The sequence below is a fragment of the Apodemus sylvaticus genome, chromosome 7, assembly GCF_947179515.1.
Source record: "Apodemus sylvaticus chromosome 7, mApoSyl1.1, whole genome shotgun sequence".
Taxonomy (NCBI): domain Eukaryota; kingdom Metazoa; phylum Chordata; class Mammalia; order Rodentia; family Muridae; genus Apodemus; species Apodemus sylvaticus.
The window spans coordinates 61,044,601-61,070,921 of record NC_067478.1 but is presented as its reverse complement, the minus strand read 5'-3'; the positions used below and the strand labels follow the sequence as shown (position 1 = coordinate 61,070,921).

General features: G+C 40.9%; 1 protein-coding gene across 1 annotated transcript in view; it reads left to right on the top strand.

Moving 5' to 3' along the window:
- The window catches only part of Vps13c (vacuolar protein sorting 13 homolog C), a 152,811-nt gene that overhangs the window by 115,415 nt on the left and 11,075 nt on the right, over positions 1–26,321 (top strand). Inside the window, exons 60-79 of the mRNA XM_052187918.1 lie at positions 1,172–1,276; positions 1,927–2,091; positions 2,708–2,836; positions 3,102–3,235; positions 3,848–3,974; positions 5,696–5,931; positions 9,824–9,965; positions 11,341–11,481; positions 12,319–12,400; positions 12,509–12,578; positions 13,296–13,407; positions 13,510–13,623; positions 14,848–14,987; positions 17,159–17,240; positions 18,992–19,105; positions 19,881–19,956; positions 20,296–20,459; positions 20,765–20,810; positions 22,933–23,056; positions 23,435–23,549. Coding sequence (XP_052043878.1) covers positions 1,172–1,276; positions 1,927–2,091; positions 2,708–2,836; positions 3,102–3,235; positions 3,848–3,974; positions 5,696–5,931; positions 9,824–9,965; positions 11,341–11,481; positions 12,319–12,400; positions 12,509–12,578; positions 13,296–13,407; positions 13,510–13,623; positions 14,848–14,987; positions 17,159–17,240; positions 18,992–19,105; positions 19,881–19,956; positions 20,296–20,459; positions 20,765–20,810; positions 22,933–23,056; positions 23,435–23,549 — 2,418 coding nt within the window. The remainder of the gene's footprint in view (positions 1–1,171; positions 1,277–1,926; positions 2,092–2,707; positions 2,837–3,101; positions 3,236–3,847; positions 3,975–5,695; positions 5,932–9,823; positions 9,966–11,340; positions 11,482–12,318; positions 12,401–12,508; positions 12,579–13,295; positions 13,408–13,509; positions 13,624–14,847; positions 14,988–17,158; positions 17,241–18,991; positions 19,106–19,880; positions 19,957–20,295; positions 20,460–20,764; positions 20,811–22,932; positions 23,057–23,434; positions 23,550–26,321) is intronic.

The following is a 26,321-nucleotide window of genomic DNA, read 5'->3' as shown; positions in this document are numbered from 1 at the left end:
GAATTCAAGGCCCATACCTAAACATAGTAAAAGCAATATACAGCAAACCGGTAGCCAGCATCAAACTAAATGGAGAGAAACTTGAAGCAATCCCACTGACATCAGGAACCAGACAAGGCTGCCCCCTTTCTCCTTATCTTTTCAATATTGTACTTGAGGTACTACCTCAGGCAATTCGACAACATAAGGAGGTCAAAGGGATACAAATTGGAAAGGAAGAAGTTAAACTATCATTATTTGCAGACGACATGATAGTCTACCTAAGTGACCCAAAAAACTCCACTAGAGAGCTCCTACAGCTGATAAACAACTACAGCAAAGTGGCAGGTTATAAAATCAACTCAAGCAAATCAGTGGCCTTCCTATACTCAAAGGATAAGCAGGCTGAGAAAGAAATTAGGGAAATGACCCCCTTCACAATAGCCACAAACAGTATAAAGTATCTTGGGGTGACTCTTACCAAACATGTGAAAGGTCCTTGTGTTTCTTATGATCTTAGTGGATGGGTGGGGGTGAGCTGACTGCAGGGGCACAGGTCAGTCTCTTCTGCGCGACTCCACCTAAATCCCAGAACTGGAACACCACTGTCTTCTCACTGGCTGCACTTTGCACTTCTTAGTGCATAATTAGTGTCATAATTATTAGGGCGTGCTTTTTTTTTATCTGTGTTGAGTTCCCTGCTCACTCAAGATGGCAGCCGTGTTCTGTTTTCTAGTCTTTCACAGTGTCTTTCCTTTAGCACCTGCTAAATGATGTGAAAGTTTTCTTTTATTTGATAAAACACTTGAAAGCTTTTTATCTGTCATAAATCTAGCATTGAGGTAACCCAGTCTCAAAAGATCAATCATGGTATGCACTCACTAATAAGTGGATATTAACCTAGAAAACTGGAATACCCAAATTCACTTATTTTAATTAAGTGAATTAATTAATTAATTAAATACACTAATTTTAATTAAGTAATTAAAGATGAATTCCATTTATTGCTAAGGTGAATGGATGGTCAGGGTGGGTTATGCTTTTCTTCTTTGGTTCCTCACACCCATGATTAAGGTTGTGACTGCATTTTTCTGTTTCAAGATACTGGAGAAATTTCCAGAAGTCTAGCAATTCTTCTATGAAGTTTCATCTTTTAGGTTTCTCACATGATATCATGTATTCTCTGGTGTAGGTACAGTTAAAAATTTCAACCAGTGCCTGGTCTAATGGTTTCTCACTGGACACCGTGGGGAGTTATGGGTGTGTGAAGTGCCCTGCCACCAATATGGAATACCTGGTAAGAGGGTCTGCTTTATGACCTTTGGCTTCCTTTGCTTTCCTACACTTCAGTAAACAAGCCAGCTCCTATAGTGCACAGAAGTCTTAAAGCAAAATATTCTTTCGAAGACTGTAAATTTCAATGATTATTACTGTATCAAAGCAGAACTAGAATTTGTCAAGATTTTAATGGGGTTGAATTCATTGGATTGGGCAACTTTAGTAATATTCAAGATACACTAAAATCTTCATTCCATATATCCTGTCAGTTATGTCTTAAATCTTAAGCTTGACTACTTTGAAAATTTGAATAATCTGATACCACATGACCCATTTTCTATTGCTTCAGAAGTCTCATTTTATTGGTAACAGACAAAGCAATAAATTTTGAGCCTATTAACTATAAAGCAATTAACATTTAGATTATTAATATGTAAAAAAACCTAGACAGTAAATCTGTCCTTGCCCGTTGTTTTTGAGAGTGTGGTCTGTGGTCTGTACTTGATTTCTGATAAAGCCGATGTGAGAAGCCAGATCTTTCTATAAGAGACAGTGGTAGAATACAACTTTTATTAGTCACTTTATTCAAGGATCCCTACGTTAATGTGTCTTTACTGTGGACACTGAATACAGAGCAGGAGAGTGATCTAGTTTCCTTCCTTCCCTCAGGTCGGGGTCAGCATCAAAATGAGCAGCTTTAACCTCTCTCGCATTGTCACTCTGACTCCCTTCTGCACGGTTGCAAACAAGTCCTCTCTAGAACTGGAAGTTGGAGAGATTGCTCCAGATGGTTCCATACCAACCAACAAATGGCACTACGTTGCTTCTTCAGAGGTGAATTTCCCTAAGATGTGGCTGATTCCTAAAATGTACAGAGAAACATGGACCTGCAGATGTGCATCTCACAGATAGGCGCTAACTGTGACGGCAGCTCTGAACGATCTTTATTTCACCCTATTAGAAAATAATTGGTAATATTTACTATTAGCTCAGTCTACATGGCTAGCAGTCATTTCCAAGTTCTTCCCATATGACCAAAATTGATACATGAACTCGGCAAGGCACTGAAGCAGATGCAATGAAGAGTGGGAATTTTAAGTATGCAGGATATGGAGGCATTCTTAATCAATGAGCTCTTGAGCTTCTTATAATCTAATTGCTACAAGCACATATAGATTAATAGATTTTTATTCTGATGAATGCACTTTGGTAGCATGGTTATATCAGTAGTGTTTTCTTTTGTTTTTAATGGGTTCTTGCTGTGTAACCTGGGCTGGCCTTAAACTTAGGAACTCCTGTTTCAGCTTCTGGGTGTGCCACCACACCCACTTGTCAGTGTTTTTACTATGACTTGTAGAGGACATTTAAATAATTTTAACTTGATTACCCATTGTGCTCAAGGAGCCAGTGTCAGCACAGTTTTCAAACTGGTGTCATGCTTATTTTTCAGTGCATTCCATTTTGGCCTGAAAATTTGTCTGGCAAGCTTTGTGTGAGAGTGGTGGGCTTCGAAGGCTCTTCCAAGCCATTCCTTTACAATCGACAAGACAATGGCACTTTATTGAGCTTAGAAGATCTGGTAAGTCTTCATGTTGTAAAACACTGTGTCTTTGTCTTTTAGAAGTTGTTAGACCTTATTTCTGTAAGCCATGTTGTAGAGATCTGGAAATTCTTCGTAGGGCTTTTGTGGGCATTTAATGCCAACATATGTTTGTAAGAACCAGAGCCAGTGAGAACTTCAGAGAGTAAGGGATGTGTTTGTATAGCTGATTGAATGTGGAATGGTTCCATGTAATTGAGATACTCAGCCAGTAAGCTGAACACACTTTTTTCTCTTTTAACAGAATGGAGGTATCTTGGTGGATATAAACACTGCTGAACACTCAACGGTCATAACCTTCTCTGACTATCATGAGGGATCTGCACCTGCTTTGATAATGAACCACACACAGTGGGACGTCCTCACGTATAAACAGAGGTATGAGACAAGGTGGCACTAGATCTCCACTTTGCTTTCAATGATCTCTGGTCCCTTTTGGGAAATGTTGCAGTTTCACACCCCAGATGTCTTCAGACTTTATAATGGTGGCAAGGGCATGTGGTGTTTATTCTTAATATGCCGGCAAGTTTTGACATAGTATTCACCAAACACATTTATATTTCTACAGCAGAACTTACATGTACCATATGGACTGGGACAAATAGATGCTTTTAAAGATCCCAATCAATTCAAATGGGTCTTTTTGCCAATTGGCTTGACAGCAAACCTAAGAAAAAATTTTGGGCTTTGGGTCTTTATAAATTTCAGAATGAAGACAAAGGTCTGTGAAATTATGTATTAAGACATTATCCCTCCCTTAGTAACTTGGTAATGGCAAGTGGACCCATTCCTGTAAATGCATCTCTGGAAGTGGTAATGCACTGCTGTATTCTGTCTGCCCAGCCTTCAGAACTGCTAGTTACGGAACATAACAAGTTAGTGTACTTGTTTGGGGGCTGAGTTGTATGCTATTAACTAAGCAAGTTAATAAGGCCTTTGTGGTGTCTAAAGGCCAAAACATGCTGATCTTCCCTCTGTTAACTGTCTCAGTGGGTCACAGGAGGAACTAGTATTGCTGCCAGGACAAACTCGACTCTTTGCCTGGGCAGATCCCACGGGCACCAGGAGACTCACTTGGAACTATGCGGCTAACTTTGGGGAGCATGATCTCTTAAAGGTACTGTTTGATATGGAAGTGCTGCTTTCATGGAACCAAAGTGAATTGTAATGTGTTAAGAAAGTTACTTTAGTGCTTTATATTGCAAACAGCTTCTATTAGTTGTTTCTCTGGTTACTACGATAAAGTACAATGTGAGGCATCTTTAAGGAGGAAAGGGTTTGAGCCTCTGTAGTTCCTGGAGATACCATCTGTCAAGGCAGGGAAGGTGGAGCAGCAGGCCACACTGCATCTGAACTAGTGGGGCAGGGAGATCAGTGCTGGTGCTCAGATCAGTGCTGGTGCTCCACTTGCTTTTTTCTTTTGATTCAGGCTAGGACTACTGGAAGGGTGTTGTCCACATTATTTTGTTTAGAAAATCCCTCATAGACATGTCCACAGATTTGTCTCCAAGATGATTCTAGACAAGTTGTCAATCAGTATAAACAATTAATCACAGGCTAATCCCTGGTCAACCACACAGCCAACCCTTTACTTTTACATACTAGCCTTCCATCCCTTGACCCAGTCCTGTGACCATCTAATAGGGCAATGCATTCAGTCAACCTTCACAAGACCTCTAGTCTTTAACAGCCCCAGCACTATTTAGAACCGTGAGCCCTGGACAATCATGAAGAAGTTACATATTTCCAACATACAGTGGCATAGAGTAAACATTTCTAGTCCAAAAAAGGGATGAGGACAAAACATGGAATGATCATACACAAGCGAGAGGACCCAGTAGGGAGACAGTGAAATCCTGCAGCTCCATGCCCAGCATCTAGGGCTTGGGGAGAAATCACCTGAGGTCCAGAGGGCTGGGTTGCCCTGCCCTGCCAGCTCTGCTGCCTGCCACAGACACAGCCCCTTTCTCTGAAGCACCCCCACCTCCACACCTGAAGCTTTTCTCACAGATGTCCCCTGGTTCCAGCATCTAAAATATCTAGGATTTCCACTACCACTTAGGTACCCTTGACACACACACAGACACACACATAAAGACACAGACACAGACACAGACACACACACACACACACACACACACACACACACACACACACACACACGCACGCACGCACACACGCACACAGCTTCTCATGATGACCTCTTCTCTCAGCAGGAACTGCTCTCCTGTTTGGAGACAGGTAATCATTTTACCACACTGGTGCTACTAAAGCATGCTCATGTCCTGCTCAGGCCCTGTCAACACTAGCCAGGAACTCAAGCTATGGCACCATTCCGTCCATGATAAGGAAAAAAATAGTGTGTGTGTGTGTGTGTGTTTACATGTGTGTTGGCACATACATGAATGAGTCTGTGAGTGCATGTACTTATTATGCATGTAGTACTCTAAAATTGACTTCTGGTGTCTTCCTCAGTCATTTCCTACTTTATCAAGAGAGGGTGGCTCGTCTAACTAGCCAGTTGCCCCAGAATCCTCTGCCTCAGCCTCCAAAGTGCTGGAATTATAGGTAGCCGCACCACCTCCTAGCTTGTAAATGGGTTCTAGAGCTCCAAAATCTAGATCCTGCTTGCAGGATTGCTTTATCCATTGAGCCAGATCCCCAGATCTGGTGTCACTGTTTTTTTATGTAAGTATTGGCTTTATGTTAGTTGGATGGCTGGAGTTTACTTACTTACAGTCATTCTTTTTAAGCTTTTCTTATTTTCCCCAGTTATTATATCCAGTGTTAAGTATGAAAATTCCATACATGTTTAACTCAATGTTTTTCTTTCTCCAGGATGAGTGTGGTCAGTTTCCATATGATGCGAACATCCAGATACACTGGGTGTCCTTCCTTGATGGGCGCCAGAGGGTTCTGCTTTTCACAGATGACGTGGCTTTGGTTTCCAAAGCACTCCAAGCCGAAGAAATGGAACAGGCTGATCACGAAATAGCCTTGTCGCTCCACAGTCTAGGGCTCTCTCTGGTTAACAATGAAAGCAAGCAGGAAGTCTCATATATTGGAATCACCAGGTATACACAAAGGGAGATAAAGATGCAGAAATCTTTAAAAAGTCCCAAGTTTACAATACTCGCTTAGTGAGTGTATACAGATCCATGCTCTCAATATGACATATTTACAAAGCAGCTGTTTGGACTGTCAGGTGATAGGTTCAGAGTCAGAGCACTCAGGCACCTTCTGCGACTTCACGGTATTCATTGTCAGTTGGCTGGGAAGAAAGTCAGTCTTCTGTTAGCCCTTCCCTCCCTCCATCCCTCCATCCTTTCTTCCTACCCTACTTCCTTTCCTCCTTCCCTTTTTGTTTGAAAAATGAGTTATAAAAACATTGAGAAAAACTGAAAATAGTATCTGCAGCTGCAGTAGAAATATTTCATTTATGCAGTGGAATTTAGAGAAACTACTATACCTTGGGAAAAGCCATTAGAAATAAATTAGAAAAAAATATGTTCATAAGGGAAGCAAGATACACACACACACACATACACACACACACACACACACACTGTAATATGTATTTGAAAGGTTTGGGATGTGGGGTTCAAGGACACTGAGATGGCTCATTGAAGGCTAAATGTTTACAGACAATAGCATGTTGGGGAGCACACTCCTAGGAGAGTTCATGTTCCAGCATCAAAGATAACATTGCAGGGACAACATTGAGTGGAGTCAGGCCTGTGTGCAGCACCTGGGTTCCTTGTTACTGATCTCTTAGGAAACGGGAAAGTTTCCCAAATGAACAGCGGCTCAGTTCTCTGATACCCCGACAGGCAGCCTGGAGAGTAAGGGGAAGGGAATGTGTGGGCACCAGTAACTGTAGGTACTGTGAGATTAGAGCCCTGCACACTCTCTTCCTTCAGAGAGGCGTCTCACTGGAAGTTTGTCAGTTGAGATTCACTGTGCCTGCTAGTGTGTGAGAAGGGAGGCCAGCCAATCCCTCCACACCTGAGCAGTGGTTTGCTTTGAATTCTAAGTTTTTGTGGTTAGTTATTATGTCATTTATTATTAGTTATGCTTATTTTATTTAGAACTTTTGCAACTAGTTATTTCCTCTGGTTCTGTTTCTACTGAGAAAACACTTGTATGCTTCTCTTGTCTGCTAATCACAGTGAGTTTGGTAATTTTGAGGACAGTTTCCCACAATGGAACAATCTGTTTATATGCCCCTAAACATGAGGAAGTTTTCCCAGGTTTCTTGGTTTTTATCAGGAAGAGCTGCTGGACTTATGTAACACATAGGTAACATTATCATTGGCTAGTATCAGTGAGCTAAGTATACTAAAGTATTATAGATTCATACTTATTTTACAAATAATTTTCTTTGACATACCTCAGTAAAGTGTGAATGTTAAGTCACAGTGAAACCACTCACTGCCTGTTTATGTATAGCTTTTGATTTCAAACCAAAGTGTTCAATATTGAAAATGGTTTCTGAGAAGTGAAGTTATATGAGGTTCACAGCGTGCAGCCGAGGAGTGGCTGGGACCACTACTTATTGTCACACATGTGTAGGTGCTTTCTCACTGCTGCTCTGTGCACTCAAACCACAGTGAATATTTTCTTGCTGTATTGCTTATTTATTTATTCTTACTACTGGGAATCCATCATGGGAAAACAGGAAGAATGGGCTTTGAATGTCTTTCTTTTAGGGCATAGCAGAAGACATTATTTTTGATAAAACATTAACTTATTACATAATGCCATTATTGCTATGCCAGAAGAATATGGAAGATACTGACACTTCCAAACTAAGCATGTATGCGGGTGAACAGGGGCTGGAAAAGTTAGAAATCTGTACGATAGAACATCTCACCACAACACATATTTTCACAAAGATTTACATGAATGAGGCTATAGCCAAAGTCAGCTTCTTCTAAGGGACTCATTTGCTAAGTCTAGCAAGGAAAGCCTCTTGTAGTCAGTCATGGGCCTGTCTGACTGTGGCAGCTAAAGAAATGTGTGCAGAGATGATAAATTGCTTCAGACCATTAGCATTTCCGTAAGGACAGTTGTACATGGAGTTGAGGACATTCATAACAACATCAGTCAGCTACCAAAGGCTAGTGACACAGATGGCTCTCCAGCTCTGAGTGAGTCAGCTGGTGCTCCCGTGATGCAGATGCTTCCTGGCTCTGAGGAGTCAGCTGGTGTTCCCTTATACTCAATCACTGTGCATCTGGGAAGTCACGGCAGAGCTTAAAATGGACAGTAGAATATTTTCAAATAGGAAAGATAAATTCTGCATGACTGAACTGAAGTCTAAGATGCATCATGACTGTGAACAGAATCTTATTTGGTTAAGTTCATAAAAATTTGAAAGTATGAAGCATTTTACACCTTCTGTCCTTTGTATTGTATGTCAGCAGATGCTTGGTTGGAATACTTGAATCTGTTGTGTGTTGTCTAACTCAGTCTATGGCTTAATCCCATCATTTCTATGTCTTGATGGCAGTAGAAGATCATTGTCTTGTGTCCTACCACATGGCAGTTGACTGACGTAGCAATGGAAGCCTTTCACTGAACTCTTTAAATTCTGAGCCCTGAGTAAAATCTTTCTGAAGGAAACAGTTACCCTTGTGCACTGCTCTCACACTCTTAACTGAACTGGAAACCACCCATTGCTCAAGCAATTGACAGTGTTTCTATATGAGCTTTAACTGAGAATTTGAAAGCCAGATGACAGTGCTTATACACAAAATTTATGTTGCCACAAACTCAGTTTTAAGATAGGTAATGCTTGAATCACAAGTCATGTCAGACTGTTGGTGTGTATTTCCCCTGCTGTCTTAAGTTCAAAGGTCTCTAATGTCCATATGTTTGGAGAGGACATCTTTTATAAGCCTCCAGTTGGTATATTTTTTTATGTGTGTGTGTGTGTGTGTATGCATGAAGGAACTGTTTACATTTCAAAATCTATCTGTCCAATTGAAGAACTTTCTTCTAATATGATTATTTGCAATGTACTGATGAGCTAAAAGGCAAGTATCAATACAAGAAGCTGAGAATTTTGTAAACCCCTCACAGGTAATAAATAAAATAAAAATAAAATAGATACAATGTACTCATAGGTTGATGTCAGTACTTGGCAGTAACTGTCTGTAATGATGTTATAAAATCCTTGTTATAAATCAGCACAAATATAGGGCTGGAGAGATGGAGCAGAGGTTAAGGATATGTGCTGCTCCTGTCGAGAGTCTGAGGTAGAGTCCCCATGAGCACCCATGCTAGGAGAGAACTCAGACAAAACCATGAGCACCCATGCTGGTGACGACTTAGACAATACCATGAGCACCCATGCTAGGAGACGACTCAGACAAAACAATGAGCACCCATGCTAGGTGATGACTCAGACAAAACTCTAACTTATGCTCCTGATGCCCTCCTTTGAAGTTCATGATCACTGCACGCGTGCACGTGTACACACACACACACACACACACACACACACACAGTCCCATAAACACAAATCTTCATTTTTAAAAGTCCACTTGAAAAGTTTATACTTGATTTTGATAATCAGGAACAATAACTTTGTAAAATGTTAGCTTATTCACAGTAATTTTTTTAAATAGGCATGTTTTTAGTTTTTTTGTATTTTAAATTTCATTAGTTAAATATTTTATGGAAGGTTTTTTTTCTTCCCTTGATATAATCAATGTACAATCTCTGCGATCTTGTACAAAAACAGTCATTTGTGTGATGGATGCCAGTGCGCGGCTATGAAAGCTATTTTCTCCCTAGCTTTATTCTTCGTGCTCCTTCAAAGGCACATGAAATTTGCTGTTTTAAAAGAATATCCTGCAATATGATTTTCAGAGGATATTGACATCCAGATAAATAGAAAATTCGGCAACAGTTCTATGAAAATACACACTTATAGCTTAATTTCTTTGTGAATTATTTTAGCTCAGGTGTTGTTTGGGAGATGAAGCCAAAACAGAAATGGAAACCATTTAGTCAGAAGCAGATAATGCTGCTGGAGCAGTCCTATCAGAAGCATCTTGCATCACAAGACCGTGGCTGGATTAAGCTGGAGAGTAACTTTGAGGTATGGTTTGAGGTTTTACAGTTTTATAGGTACTGTGGTCTAGATAGTGGTACTCCAGGTGAGTAAAGTTTTAATGTCCTGTGTACAGAAACTAACTTATAAGTGAGTAGATCTGTATTTATTGGAGAGATTGCCAATTTACATAATAAAATTGTAGTTACAAAACTACCTTTGTCTTTCTTCTGTGTTTATTGATTATTCTTCCTGCTGATCAGGTCTATGGAACTTGTTTTCAGTAAGCTTATGGAGACATTATGACTGTTGAAACATTTTTTTCACATTTTGAGTAACACCTTCACATTGATAAATATAGATCTAGAGATTACATATTTCATGGATAGAAACTGCACATAAACTTTGCTCTATTATTTCATCCAGTGTGAGTGATTGCTGGTGGTAGGTAAGCATCTACAAATAAAGGTGTACTCTCCATGGCCAAACGGATGAAAACAAGTCTTCTTTGTTTCAAGAAGACTCTAGAGGCTTCACTGCATTTCTGGGCTCTGCTGATGTAGGCCTGAGCTTTTGGCTGCTCTTGCTTTTGCTGACTGAGGGCAGAGTTTGCACAGACCCCTAGTCATGTGCCCTTCCTATACCCATCAGTGTTTGTGGGCTGGATGATAATGTAGATGCCATTGTCATACAAAAACAAGTTTAGCTTCATTATTAAACCATTTTGCCTAAGAATTACCTGGAATTGGGCTGGAGAGATGACTCAGCAATTAAGATCACTGGCTGCTCTTGCAGAGGACTGAAGTTTGTTTCCTTTCACCCAGTGGCAGCTAACAATGTCCATTAACTCCAATTTCAGGGCATTCTGTGCCCTCTTCTCAGTGGCACACATGCACATGCAGTGGCACACATACACATGCAGTGGCACACATACACATGCAGGTAAAACACACAAATAACATAAAAATAAAGTAAATAAAATCTATAAAATGAATGTCCTGGAATTCTGTATTATTGTTAATTTTTTCTATAAAGCATTTTAAGTATAATTTCAGAATTCTAGTTTCTTAATAAGTGTTAGCAAGACAGTGCTTCTGCTGCCCAGGCCAAATGTGCAGATGACCACAGAGCCCTTCTGCAGTGGCTTGTTCATTTAGTGTCTGAACTTGGGAGACTGAAGCAGGACGGTTTCTGTGAGTTTGAGAGGTTGAGGACAGCCTAGACTATAGAGGGAGATCCAGTCTCAAAGGAAAACAAACAAAACAGAATAAAGCTTGTGTCCTTGGTGAGACAGGGAGATGACCATGTTGTGCTCATTCAATGACTATGTCATAGTCAAGGTCATGACTATGATGTTTTAAATGCCATTAAATAGCTGCTGGGTGTCACCAGCTCATCACAAAAGTGCTTTTGTTTCTTACAGGTCAATTTTGACAAAGTTCCAATGGAAATGCGTCTTCCTATCCGGTGCCCTATTAAACGGGACTTCTTATCTGGGATACAGGTTGAGTTTAAGCAGTCTCCTCACCAGAGAAGCCTAAGGGCCCGGCTATACTGGCTCCAGGTAACTAAGTAGGTCTGTGCGACCTCTTCGGAAAACACGGAAGTGAGGCCTAATTTATTCTGTGATTTGTGTTAAATTATTATCTTCTGGGGTGCAGCTTGAGAAGAGTATGTGTAGTGTGTGTGCATAAGGGCCTTGGTCCAATCCTCAAAAATAAAGTTGTAAAATATATGTGTGTGTTAGATTAGCATATAGATATATATGTACATATAAATATTTGTGTGTGTGTGTGTATGTGTATGTGTGTGTTTGCTGTCCCAGACCAAAACACTACATGCTATTATGAGTGTCAGTCTGACCACTGGCCTGCCAAGGGTGTTTTCTTACACTATTACATTGTCCTTAAATGTTCCTTTCAGTTTACCATGAGAGCCCTAATTAATATTTTTCATCTCATTCTTCATGGCAAAGAGCGGGGCTTTACTGGGCCGAGTTTGGGGGTTATTGCTTGCTAATCCTCCCTTCCCCGCCCTCTCTCCTCTCTTCTCCCCACCTCCATTCATTCTCCCTCCACCTCTACCATGTTTTGTTTAGGATACTTTCTGTTCTTATACTTTTTTCTAATTTTATGTTCACTTACTACTTTCATTTTATTTGAGCCCACAGAGTCAGACTGTCACATTCTGACATGCAGACAAAGTCTGCTGCACAGTCAGTGCGGTTCTGAGGGTTTCCATGTACTCTTAAGGATGAAGTGCCTCACTGGGACACATAATGTTTTTCATAGTAAAGCTGTTAATGGTACCTCCCGTGCATACAGATGCTGAACTATTGTCTCTGCAGCCGAGGGCTTATGTTGGACTTATTCTAACTTGACCAAATGGTCTGTGCTTCCAGGTTGATAATCAGTTACCAGGCACAATGTTCCCAGTGGTATTTCATCCCGTGGCTCCTCCTAAATCTATTGCTTTGGATTCAGGTAAAAAGAAAAGAAAAGAGAAACATCAGCACACTCTTCATGAAAGCTTTAGAAGCTCAGTCTGACTGCTGCAAAGGTTGACTTTGTTCTCTACCGTGTTTCTTTTAGAACCCAAGCCTTTCATCGATGTGAGTGTAATTACGAGGTTCAATGAGTACAGTAAAGTCTTACAGTTCAAGTGAGTAGAGTCTACTGTTCGGCTCCAGGAATTGAAACAAGGGTCAATTTTGAAAATTAATTTGTTGTTTGTTTGTTTGGGAGTGACTTCTGTACAAAATCTCTTTTCCCAATGAGTATATCCATCTACTATTGGGCTGGTGAACTTTTAAATACTTAAAAATATTTTAAAGTAGTCTGTATATACTTTTCAATTAGAATTATTTTAATTATCTCTAATGCCCATTAGAATATAAGTACACATATCCCCGAGCCGTGTTCTCTAGAGCAGGCATCTTGAACCTTAAAGATCAAATAGATATGCTATGTCTTCCAATTTATCATCTCCTGTGACATGATAAATGTGGACATTTGGGTCTCTCAGTGTGATAAGTGCTAATACAGCAGTATTACTTTAGTTGTGGTTTTCTCTGTAATAAATAAGTCTCAGCTTAAGGAGACTAAAGTCTTATTAGCATAATGTTAAGACACAAAGGAGTAAGAATTGTAGCTTTTGGGTGAAAAAAATCAGTTATGACCTTTTTTTGTTGTTTTTTGAGGTTTTTGTTTGTTTGTTTGTTTGTGTTTTGATTTTTGAGACAGGGTCTCACTATGTAGCCTTGGCTGTCCTCAATTAACAGAGATATGCCTGTCCTTGCCTTCTGAGTACTGGGCTTAAATATGTGCACCACTACTCCTAGCTTAAAACATATAAATACATACGTTTACTCTCTCACAGGTATTTTATGGTTCTCATCCAGGAAATGGCCTTAAAGGTTGATCAGGGGTTCCTCGGGGCTGTTATTGCTCTGTTTACCCCTACAAGTGATCCTGAGGCTGAAAGAAAACGGGTAACAATTTTTATTTCTTGAGCCAAACATAAAGAAAAAATTAGCCATTTTTGAACTAATTCTTGCAGTAAGGAAAAAAATTAACCATTTAATATTTTTCAGACAAAGTTAATCCAACAAGATATTGATGCTCTCAACACAGAGTTGATGGAGTCTTCAATGACTGATATGTCAATCCTGAGTTTCTTTGAACATTTCCACATTTCCCCTGTTAAGGTTTGTTATTAGAAGGTAGAGTGTGATTGCCTCTGAGCTTTCCAAGGGTCTGTAAGCCAGTGTAGCTTCATTTGTTACATCAGGTGTTTAGTGGGGTATCATTTGACTAATGGTGACAATTAAGACAGTCCTCTGTGACATATGTACAGCCATAATTCCCACAGAGGAACCACTAGAGCATGTTCTCCAGTGTTGAATTAATAACCCCTGTGCTCAGGAAGAAGCTGACATTGGAGTTTCTTAATTAAGCGTAGAGTGCTCACCAGTGTTTAATGTTTGGGTTGCACTTTGGAGCAGACGCTGCTGTCTAAATAGAGCAGCGATGGGTGCCCTCCCTAGCACGAGAAAGTGCAGATGTGGGAATTAGGCTGTTGATGTGGTGCTTTTCCTCCTTCTCGTGTGTGATTGTAACTAAGAGGGTGGAAAATTGAATACCTTTCACTTCCCTGACTTCGTACTTTGTGAACCCATTTCCTGTCCCTCTTTTGTTGTTCTTTTCAGCTCATACAGGGAAGAATGGCTTCTTAGTAAATACACAAATGCAGCCAGCTAGAGTGCACTGTACTTGTGTAATGGTCCAGATTGACAATTACAATATTAATGCTCTTCTGCATTCTCGGGAACCTACCACAGCACCATGGTTATATTCGCCTGTCTGTTCAGCTAACAGGATGTATAAAACAGAATTGCTATTCCAAACCATTCCATTAGTTTGGAGATGTCTGGCATTTCCAGAAAACTAAGTCTAAAATTAATTTATGTAATAGATTTTCATTCTATAGTATAGATCAGTTGTTATTGGGATTAATGTTTTTAACACAAGTTTGCAGAGTTCGTTAGTGTTGATTGTTTTTTTATAAATTAGTTTGAGTTAGATAGAAGTAGATGCTTAGCCACTGTTTTGCCTGGTGCAGTGTTTGTGTGCCCATTGGTGTTTTTTTACTCTCAGATGGCAATTCAATTTTGTAAAGGATTCTAATCTTTTCCATCTGTACACAGAGGTGTATATTCACTTTGGGAGTAGAACTTTAATCTTAGATCAGATTAATTTGTATTTTATGGAAAGACTCACGGAAATCAAATGTACCTGTGATGAATCTATTGTGTAGTATGTGAGCTGGCTGCAAGAAGCTTCCCCAGGGCACCTTTGGTGGTGCTAGAAGATCTGGAACTACACAGCTTTGTTCCAGGATTTTCCTCTATTGAATGCTATTTTCCTTTCAGTTACATTTGAGTCTGTCTTTGGGATCTGGAGGTGAGGAGTCAGACAAAGAGAAACAGGAAATGATTGCAATTCATTCTGTGAACCTGCTGTTGAAAAGCATAGGTGCCACTCTGACGGATGTGGATGACCTCATATTCAAGTAAGAGCCTTGCTAGAGTGCATGCTGGGAGCCAGTCCCTCTCAAGGCACTTCAGGGCACTGACTGTCCCCATTAGTGCAACCTTAGCTTAGAGTCTTCCTGCCTGTGACTTGAGTGTGCTCTGTGTCTAGTTATACTCAGGGCTTTCGGACAAGTTATAACTTTGGTTACACGTGAATATTTCATAAAAACCTAATTGTTTTGAAGTGTATATTATGAATTGACCATGTTTTACTACTGAGTTCTAGTGAGGACCGTGTAGCAGGGGAGCGAGAGCTAGTGTGATCTGTAGCCAGGTGTAGAGAGGAGAGCCGCGTGCTGCACAGAGAGGAGGCTGTGCGCATGCCAGCGCACCTGCACTCCATAGCTCTACTGAACTGAAGAGTGCACAAAGGTATTGGAATAAGTGGTCACCTGAGAGAAAAATTCCTTTTAGATTATTACCATCTCACATGTGTGCTAAGTTTCAGAGAAAATGAGGGAAAAAGTATAAAATCCAAACTGAAAGACTTGAAAGGTTAAGGGCTGGGGAGAAAGGTCAACTGGCGAAGTGCTGGAGGCCTGAACTCAGTTCCCAGAACCCATAGAAAATCCAGGTGTGGTGGTGTGTATGTGTGGTCTCAGTGCTGGCGAGGCGGTAGCAGGTGGGTCCCTGTGTCTCACTGCGTCCAGTCTGCTTGGCCATTTCCAGAACAGTATGAGAGCCCATCTCAGAAAGAATGGCAGAAAACACCTTGGGTTGGCATACAAGACTGACCTCTGGGCTCTACATGCTAGTGTGCACATATATGCATGTGTGCCCAAACATACAGGAGTACCCTGCCATAACATTCACACACACGAGCAAACACATAAGTAGAAGTTGTTATAGAATAAATCTCTGAGTAGTGTTGTCTTTCTCTTTTGAAAGCAGTGACAAAATTCCAGAGAGAAATATGAGATGGGATTAGCTAAAATTGTCGGGGGAGGGAGGGAGGGAGGGAGGGAGGGAGGGAGAGAGAGAGAGAGAGAGAGAGAGAGAGAGAGAGAGCTTCAGTTTAATTTCTCTGAGTGAAAAGAGAACACTTTTCTCAAGAGGAACCTGTGGAGCAGGATGGCAGCAGGGCGGGGGGATGGTTCTTAGTGTCAGTGTCAAGCACTGAGAGTGAGTGTCAGGGACAGAGCAGCCACAGACTGTGGAGGGGTCACAGAAAGACAGTGGAGGTGGCGGGCAGTATTAGAGATGCCCACCATTGTTAGCAGAAATACATGTGAATAAAGTGATAAAGTGAAGCATTGAAAACATGGTAATTAACAGTAGAGATGGGTGACCTTAAGAAATGGTTACCTTAAAATGCTAGTGTATGAATGGACACTTCTGTGTGTATACACACATATGCAGACATACACATGAAGATGGCCTTTAGGGATTTTTTTGTTGATTACTCAGTGAAGGGACTTCATTGTAAAATGATCCTGAAATACAACCAAAGAGGTGCGCCTGCTCTGCACCTGGCAGTCCCTGTATTATAACAACCTTGGGCACGTCTGCACGCAGGAACTACTCTCTGACTCTGCTGTGGAAAGGAACACTCCACATGGAGTCAAATGCTTACAGGCAAGCTTCAGTGAGTCATTATGAATATACGGAATTATTGGTCAAGCTTGAGGAGTCATTATAAGAATATGGAATTCATAATGTCGGGTTTAAAAGTGACATACAGAAGGTTTTAGGTTTTGTGGATGCATAGAAAAGAAAGAATCAAAAGGGGGGAGCAATGAGACAAAACTTAAAATTTACCATGCCATTTTTATTGTGATATTTATTTGTGGGTGCATGCGTGCGTGCGTGCATGCATGTGCTTACATGTTTGCGTGTGTGTGTGTGTGTGTGTGTGTGTTGTGTGTGAGCATGCACGCATGCATGTGTGTGTACTGCTGAGCATAGTCCCAGGATATACAGTGCTCTAGCACTGCGGTACAACTCCAGTACTGTGACTGACTTTTAAAAATCGTTTTCTCCTTTATTTATGTATAAAAATCTTACATGAGAATTATGGCTTTTAGAATGATTCCATTACTGTAATATTTAGATGCCAGGTGTAATTGTGACTGGAATTAGCTGCTACTGATGGTTTCTTTGTGCTCAGAGCATCATTCTAGTAGCCATAACCTTTCCCTTGTCTCTGCAGACTTGCTTACTATGAGATTCGCTATCAGTTTTACAAGAGAGATCAGCTCATGTGGAGCGTCGTCAGACACTACAGTGAACAGGTAACGCCCTCCTACAGAGCCTGTGAACACTTCATAAAGCACCACAGACGGGTGCTGGGGAATGCAGACGAGCGGAGACGGCTTTGTGACCGTGTCAGTCTGGCTCCTCGGTGGCTTTGCTGCTGTTGGCTGTTAACCATGCTCTCCTGCCATCCACCTGGCCTTGGACGTGACAGCTGACGCTGCCCTTGAACTCAGTCTTCCTCTCTCGGTCTGCGCTGCCCTGGGCTCACAGGCATGCCTACCACACTCAGCAGTGCTTAGTGGTTTCCTAAGTGTCTCATTTCAGTCCCCTTTTAAAAATGAGGTTTGTTTTAGATCAGCTACCTTGTATTTCATTATGATATGAAGGCTCAAATATAATTTTAGGCTAGTTTTATGATGAGCTGATGTTTTTCAGTGCAGCCTAGATGTTCATATCAAGAAAGGATAGCAAGATATTCTTAGTAATTCTAACTTTTCCCTCTTGAACATTTTATATGTGCATATAGTGTTTGATTAATCCATGTCCATTTCCTTACTTCCAAGTTCTTCCCACCCCCTCTCCCTCCTATACTCTCCCTCTCCCTCTCTCACTTCCTCTCCCTCTCTCCCTCTCCCTCCCCTTCTCTCTCCTTCTCCCCCTCCCTTTCTTTCAGCCCACTGAGTCCACTCAGTGCCACCTGTGTGCGTGGGTGTGGGACTGTCCCTAGAGCATGGGTAACCTCTCAGTGGCCACATCCCTGATGAAAACTGACTCCTTTCCCTCCCTAGTAGCCATCGGCTGCTAAAGCTTTGAGTGACATATGGGACTTCATGGTCCCTTACCTGTCCCTGCTAGGTTTTCACTGGGTTGATGGTCAGGTCTTGTGCATGGAGATAATTTCTATTTCTTTTTTTTTTTTTTTAAGATTTATTTATTATATGTAAGTACACTGTAGCTGTCTTCAGACACACCAGAAGAGGGCATCAGATCTCTTTAAGGATGGTTGTGAGCCACCATGTGGGTGCTGGGATTTGAACTCATAACCTTTGGAAGAGCAGTCGGTGCTCTTACCCACTGAGCCATCTCTCCAGCCCCTAATTTCTATTTCTTTAGCTTGTCTTCCATTATACAATTAAAAGTGTTTTCCTCCAGGCCCCTTTCCATTTTTAGTGAGACCTTTACCACGTCAGGAAATGTAAAATGCAGGCTAGGGGATTGCAAGAGGGGTTCTAAGCCAGCTTCTCCCCATAGAGTAGGTACTGTGTGAATTGGGTAATAGGCAAGGTGGTGTGGTGCCACAGGCCACTCAGGTACAGTTGCCAGGTGGAACTGCAAGGCTGCTTTTGTCTTTCTGCCTTCTTCTGGGAGATTGTTCTTGTGCCGCATGTGAACAATAGGTTCAAACAAATATAAATTTTCCTTATTTTGCCATAATTACTAATGATTCCCTATATAATTTAATAATGGTATAAAAATAAAGAACACCAATGAGCATTGAATTTTATATTTATTACTATGCGCACTCTTCATGCAGGTCAGTGTAATCTTTCACTCTGTAGCTGGGAAGGCCAACACTAAAGACCAGGTGACTTGTCTGAGGTCACGTGACTGCTAAATGGCAGATGTTGATTTAAGACACACATGTTGGTGTATTGGGTGTGGAGGTGCTGGTGGTCATGGCACACACTGTCCCTTAACTGTTTTCCCTGTCATCCCCTCTTCCCATTGCTTCCTAAATGTCCTTTGGCATTCAGAAAGGACTTATCTACTCTCTTCTCTTCCTTAGTTCTTGAAGCAGATGTATGTGCTTGTATTGGGCTTAGACGTGCTTGGAAACCCATTTGGACTGATCAGGGGCCTGTCAGAAGGAGTTGAAGCACTGTTCTATGAGCCCTTCCAGGTACTGGCTGAAACAAATGTCCTGCTTTCTAATGACAAGTATTTGTATTTTAACTGTATACAGCAATGGACTATTGTTCAAATAATAATTAAAAAAATCAGCTTTTTATTTAAAGTCCTTTAGATGGCATTGAAAGATTGTTGTACATTCAAATAAGCACATCTAATGCTTATCTTGGACAGTAAAGCGTGCCCGAGTTTTCTGGTATTCTGTGTAGTTATGCGTGTCTGAGTGCTGGGTAGCTTACAGACAGTTTCTGCTGCTGTGGAAAGGACTGGAAGGGCTCTAAGGAACTGACTGGCCTCCATGGAATTCTTATCTCACAGCCCACCTTAGTTTCAAGAGTCCAGAGCCCAGAGTCATTCGGGTTTTGGAAGGACCATGTGGAGAGAATAAGAGGGAGGAGAGGGTCAGACAGTGTAGACCCAGGCTAGTAGCACAGCTGGCTTTGGTGTGCCAGCAGAGTGTACTGGGAGCCAGCTGCATGCTGTGATCATAGCCGGTGAGTGACACCCAGCTGCATGCTGTAATCATAGCCTGTGAGTGGCACCCGTGCTGTTAGAAGATTCTACAACACTAACAGCACAGGGGTTGAAACTGCTTTTAACTATAGTTGTATAAATCTATGAGTATTTAAGAGGTAGCATGAAAATGGCAGGGTCTTAGTCTTTATGGATTTTTATACTTTCTTTATCTTCGTGGAATATTCAAAATGCTAGATTAAAAGTCTTACACTTATTAAAGTTTAATACTGAACTTTTTTTTTTTAAATCAGGGTGCTGTCCAAGGTCCTGAAGAGTTTGCTGAAGGATTAGTGATTGGGGTGAGAAGTCTCTTTGGACACACTGTAGGTTGGTATGATCAATGTGTGTCCGCATATGTAATTACTGCTCTAAAGTGCATTGTTTATGGAAAGCAAGTGGTTATATGTAGTAAGAGAGAGTTCACCTTCCTAATAAACCTTTAAAGCACATTTCCTTCATTTCTGTTGGGTGTGACTTAACAGTGACCTCCTGGGCTCTTAATGTTCACAGGTTGGATGAGTGTGCTTTAAAAATTGTGTTACTTCTTGATAGAAAAATTCATAGTGATTTTTTCATTTGCATTTGAGAAGGAACTGTAGGTACTTGTTTAAAGCAGGTGCATGCTGTATTGTGCACAGTGGTGACTGACTTCTTGGTATGCCGTAGGTGGTGCAGCAGGAGTTGTATCTCGAATCACCGGTTCTGTTGGGAAAGGCCTGGCAGCGATTACAATGGACAAAGAATATCAGCAGAAGAGAAGAGAGGAGATGGGTCGACAGCCTAAAGATTTTGGAGACAGTCTTGCCAGAGGAGGGAAGGGCTTCCTGCGTGTGAGTCTCCTTTTGAACCTTCAGGATTCTATCTTAGAGAGCACACTGGAGCTATTAGACTAAGGACATGTGCTTTGTAGCTCTTTCTAGTGTGGATTTCCTGTGATTTAATGTTTGTAAAGGCAATATGTTCACTTACATGTGCATGTTATTCACTGTTAAATTCTTAATCTTATAAAACAAACCAAAAAAAAAAAAAAAAAAAAACCAGAAAAAAATTAGTATGTCTATGGAGCCCTCTAGTGGTTGGTTTAGTGTTAAGCACCTTGGGTTTGCTTGGGTTTGATGATGGATTTCTTTTTCAGGGAGTTGTTGGAGGGGTGACTGGAATAATAACAAAGCCTGTGGAAGGTGAGTAGAAAACACTTCTCTCCTGCACATAGGAGAAGGATGCATGCCAGATGCTATTGATATTTCATGTTTGATTGAGAGGATTACCAACTAAACTTTATATTACAGTTGTGATTATCAATGTGTTGTCTTCAGAAAGCAGAAAGGTTAAGTAATGACTGACTTCAGATTTTGAATGATGTTTTCATCAAGGCCAGAAGAAAATTAGATTCTCTGAGGCCCTTAGTAGCAATTGACATGTGCTAGGTATATATACATATATACATATATACATATACATATATATACATATACATACACACACACACACACATATATGTACATATATGTTAAGAGGCAGTGTTGGAGAACTTACATGTCCCAGTACTGTTGACACATGTTGCATGTCCCAATTTTAAGGCTTACTGAAGTATAAAGCTACAGTGATTATGCTTACGTAGCATGATACTGGCATGAAGGTAGACATGTAGGTCAATGAACCCTGGCAAGTACTGGATCTCTGAGGTGGGCGCCAAGCTGAATCTAGCAGTGGCTCCAGCAGATGGGACACGTGCATGTGGAGAACAGTAGTCCAGCCCTTCATACACCATCTGTAAAATAAACCCCGGCTGGATGAAGCGCCAGAGGGTGGGGCAGAAGTCAGAACTTAGACACAGATGCGGGAGCTAGTGCTGTGGTTTGGCAGAGCCATTCCAGGCAGGACACCAAGGCGCGGGTGACAAAAGACAAGGCAGATAAGTTGGACTCAACAAGACTTAAGTTTTTATGTGTTGGAGGATCCCATGAGGAAATGAAAAGGACAGTTTGCTAAAATTAAAACAAAGCTCAGGTCTTGGAAAAATTATTATAAAAAGAAAAAAAATAACAAAATGAGATAAATGTTTTGTTCTATATTTGATAAGAGATTTATTGCCTGACTATAGAAATAGATCTTGTAAGAGCTAACAAGAAGATAACACAGATTAAAACAGGAAAAGGATCTGAATAGACTATTCCTCAGGAAGACATGCAAGTGCACATTTTAGTCATCAGGGAAGTGTGCATGGCAATCGAAAGAAGAGCTCACTTGACATCAGTTAGGATCATTGAAGTACGTCAGTGAGGGTGTGGGGCTACTGGGGTCTCCATAGCTGCTGGTAGACAGTATGTACCAGCATACTACTGAACACAGTAGTACAGCCACTTATGGGAGAACATTCTCCCTGTCCCTCTACAGCTAGACATGGAAATGTATGTGTCAGCAAGGTACCCCGAAGTGTTGAAGTCAGACTTTCAATCTTATATGCCAATGTTCCTAGCTTCATTATTCATTGTAGCAAAAACATGAAAAGACCTGTCTATCCATAGTGCACGAATAAATAAACTATGGCATATCTGCTCAGTAGAATATTATTGAGCCATAAGCAGAAACCAAGCAGTTATACATGTCACAGTATAAATGAATTTAACATGCATGATTCTGAGTTAACATAGTCCAGGTTTGATAGACCGTTCAGTGAAAGCTGCTTGGGCATGGTGTCCGGAAGAAAGAAAGGATACTGGGTGATTGCTAAGTCTGAAGGCAGGGAACAGGGAGGAGAGGCAGTGAGTCCGATAGGTTCAGATGGCCACTGGGGAAATAGTGACAGACTGTAGGTACAGAGTGGCTTTCTGAGACAACAGGGATTTTCTAAAACCGATTGTGGTGATAGATCAAAGCATTTAATTTGTATAGTAGAACATTTTATAGTCTGTGAACAGAATTTTTAATAAAATAGTTGTTTTTAATATACTGCTTGGATATCCTAGTGGTTGTAATGGAATGAGTGGGTGCTCTCTGGTAAGTTCTCCAATCTTCCTGGCATGTACACTGACTAAGCTGTATCAGTCCTCTCAACTCTGTGTAGGCCTCCGTAGCTAGGAGATCTCTGCCCATCCTTGGCATAACCATCTGCTGAAGCGCTCTGGCTTCGGCCCAGGAATCTGTGCTTTGAGGACAACTATGTTATCATGTTAAGGCGAAATGTAGCGTCCCTAGACACCTAAATACTTGTGGTTTCTGGGTTGGCTTGGGTTTGTGTTGAGTTCAGACTTGCTTATGTTAAAGTATCATTCTGTATTTAATGGCTTTGGTTTCCTAAAGGTGCCAAGAAGGAGGGCGCTGCCGGCTTCTTTAAAGGAATTGGAAAAGGGCTTGTGGGTGCTGTGGCTCGGCCAACTGGCGGGATCATAGATATGGCTAGCAGCACCTTCCAAGGCATTCAGAGGTAAGGGTTTCCATACACTGGGGCGGGTGTGCTGTGTTAGCTTTCTCTTAAGGCTCTTGGATCTAATTACAAGTCATGGTGGCTTTATAAAGCCAAGTAGTACTGTGGAAAGGAGTGAAAAAAGAAATGAGTCTTACAGCCTGTTTTTCATTTAATTTCATTTTATATTCAGGCACAATAGACAGCAGGGCTACAGGGTGTCTGCGACCTTTTCTTCAAGAAAAGGGTGGATGTTTAGGCATGACTTTAATATATTTTTTTCTTCACTTTGAATGAGTTTTAAAAATTACTAATAGTTTTTACTTATCTGTTAGTTTGATTGACATAAATTGGTCTGACTTTGAAAGATACTCAAGTATTTTCTGTTATGTTATTCAGGGTAGCAGAGTCAACTGAGGAGGTGTCCAGCCTCCGCCCACCTCGCCTGATCCATGAAGATGGTATCATCCGTCCATATGACAGGCAGGAATCTGAGGGCTCCGACCTACTAGAGGTAAATGCTGCTCTTCATGGTTGTGAAATGGAAAGATTCTAGGACAGAAGTCTCATGGGAGATAAAATACCCAATCGTGAAACTCTGAAGGAGTCTCCAGGTTTATAGAGTAGAATTCGTAGTTCTGCGTGGTGGCCTGGCTGTTGAGAGGAGCTAACTGATAACTCATCTCTGGACAGGACAGGAGCAAGGCACGAGGCCTTTTCTTTGCACACAAAAGCCTGTTTTGGAAGCCGCTGCAGGCTGTTTCACCGTCCCTCTCCAGATTGCTTAGTTACCTACCATGCTTTCTTTTGGCTTCTTGCTTTGTGCCTAATGTTGGAATTCCACTGCTGCCCTTTGCTCTCAGCCACAGGACCTGGCTCCTCTTACTGTGAGAATCTGAGATTATTCTGCTAACAGAACTAGTGGAGAGAAAAAGAGATTATACATTTATAACCTTGTTAAACATTTTAAAAAATTAATGTATTTTGGCATTTTATCTTGGCTACAGTTTCATTATACTTAAATAATTATACTTAAACAATATGTATATACTTAAATTACTATTCTCCTAGGACTGGCTTTCCCTCAACAGAGACTCACTAATATTTTCGTACTTTATGATAAAGATGACTTAGTCATTCTTAGCCTTTGGTTTTTATTATATGTGATTACATTTTATCCTTTTGCATGCTTCTAACTTTCTTTTCTTTCTTTTTCTGCCTACACAGCAAGAACTGGGAACACAGGAGTAAATGTCTCCTGTACTGCCTGATTCCGTCCTTAACTCAAATCAAACTACTGTTGTTTAACTGTGTGTGAATTAGACTGAGAGTCAATTTTAATGGCATTTCTTTATAAACTCTACCTTCCATCTGAGCTTTTCAAAATGGTGCCCCATAGTTGAAAATTGTGGCTTCATGTAATTCTACACGGGGCTAAGAGATTGGTGTAAAAGATTCCATGGTGTAGGAAATAACTTCGCTTGTTCGAGGTTCTGAGTTCAAAGGACATTGAGCCCAGAGCACATCTTTTGCTACAGTTTTGGAAAGTGTATCCCTTGTGTATTAGGTTGTTCATGTACACTTCAGATGAAGTTGAGAAGGATGCTCTGTGCAGTGAATGCCTATGTTTCTGAATCTTGATGATTCACATAACACCCGAAACTTGTTCAAGTTATGGGATTATTAACTGAGGACATAGTGTTTTCATAACTAATATGTCGTTTCTCTGAGCTTGTCCTTAGACCTGAGACGAGTTGGCATAGGAATTGTAGGAGAATGTTCCTTCAGTATATTTTTTTCTTCCCTAAATCAGTTATGACTAAATAAATGAAGTAATTTTATGTGGTCTGCACATGTAGCCTTCATCAGGGATGCTTTTGGAAAACTGAGCCCCATTATTGGTTACGCTTACCTCATAATTGCTAGTTTTAATTACTGTAAGTAGAGTTAGTAACAAAACATGCAATTAGGAAAATTACCTCTCTGGCAGCTGAATGTATAGATATCTCTCCTTTTATAAACAAACTCTTAGAGGTCTGGGAGATGGCACAGTTGGTAAAATTTTACTAGCAAGCACAAAGAGCTAAATTCAAATCTCCAGTACCCATAGAAAAGCCACACATGGTGGGTGGTACATGTCTGTGCTCCAGTGCTGGGTGGAGTAGGGGTCAGGAAACAGGCAGAACCTGGCCCTTGTTGACAGGCAGCTCACTTATTTGAGTGAGCACCAGATTTAGTGAGAGACCCTTCTCACAGTCAGAGCAAGACAAAAGATAGAAGTGGAGGCAGACATCTGATAACCGGCTCAATCCTCCACACAGCCCCGTGTGTACACCTTCAGAGACATATACACAAACATACGTGTGCCCATGGCACACATCCATGTGTGCACCCATTCAAGACATATGCAGAAACATACACATGCATATGGCACTGACACTTCATAGATTTAATCCCCAGAGATTTCTCTTGATACGAACAAAATAACTATATATTATCATTTATACCCCACTAATTCCCAAAGTAAATGATATTTTAATTTCTATTTAAAATAATAATGGAAATGTTTAATTTTGTGATTTAACAGTGTCTTATCTATCAACTAATATTGAAGGCAAAGTAGAATCTTGATTCATAATATATATATTTGAAGATAATGAAGCTGTTAAGATGCAAGCATTCAGTTGGATTATATATTCTTTTTTTTTTTTTCTTGGGCAGGGTCTACTGTGTAGCCCTGGTTGGCCTGGAACTCTCTGTATAGACCAGGCTGACCTTGAATTCACAGATATCCTCCTGCTTTTGCCTCCCATGTGCTGGGATTAAAGGAGTACATTTATGGTTTTAAACACATAGTTAATTAAAAGCAATTAATTGAACACTTTACATCTAAAGCAAACACTGTCACTTCACATTTAAAATACTATAAAGAGAAAATAACTGACGTCCAAGACCAGACAGCACTGGATGGACAAAGGAAGTGATTTGTACCCTTGGCAGGACACAGCTCAGGTCAAGCAGCATGCACAAGGCTGAGCCCTGGCATCACCACGTTTCCTTCCAAACAAGACTTTTGTGTTCACGGGACCAAGGATAGACAAATATGTAAATATTAATAGTAGCCAGAATACAAAACAAAATACAATAACCAAGAAGCTTCTAGTGCCTCGATAACTGGGGATAAGCACAGTGTCCCCTGTGTGCAGCTTCTGTGAGAATCAAGCACAATCTATAGCTCCTGTGTGAGAGCCACAAGTTGTAATTTTCCTGAATATATTGCAATTTT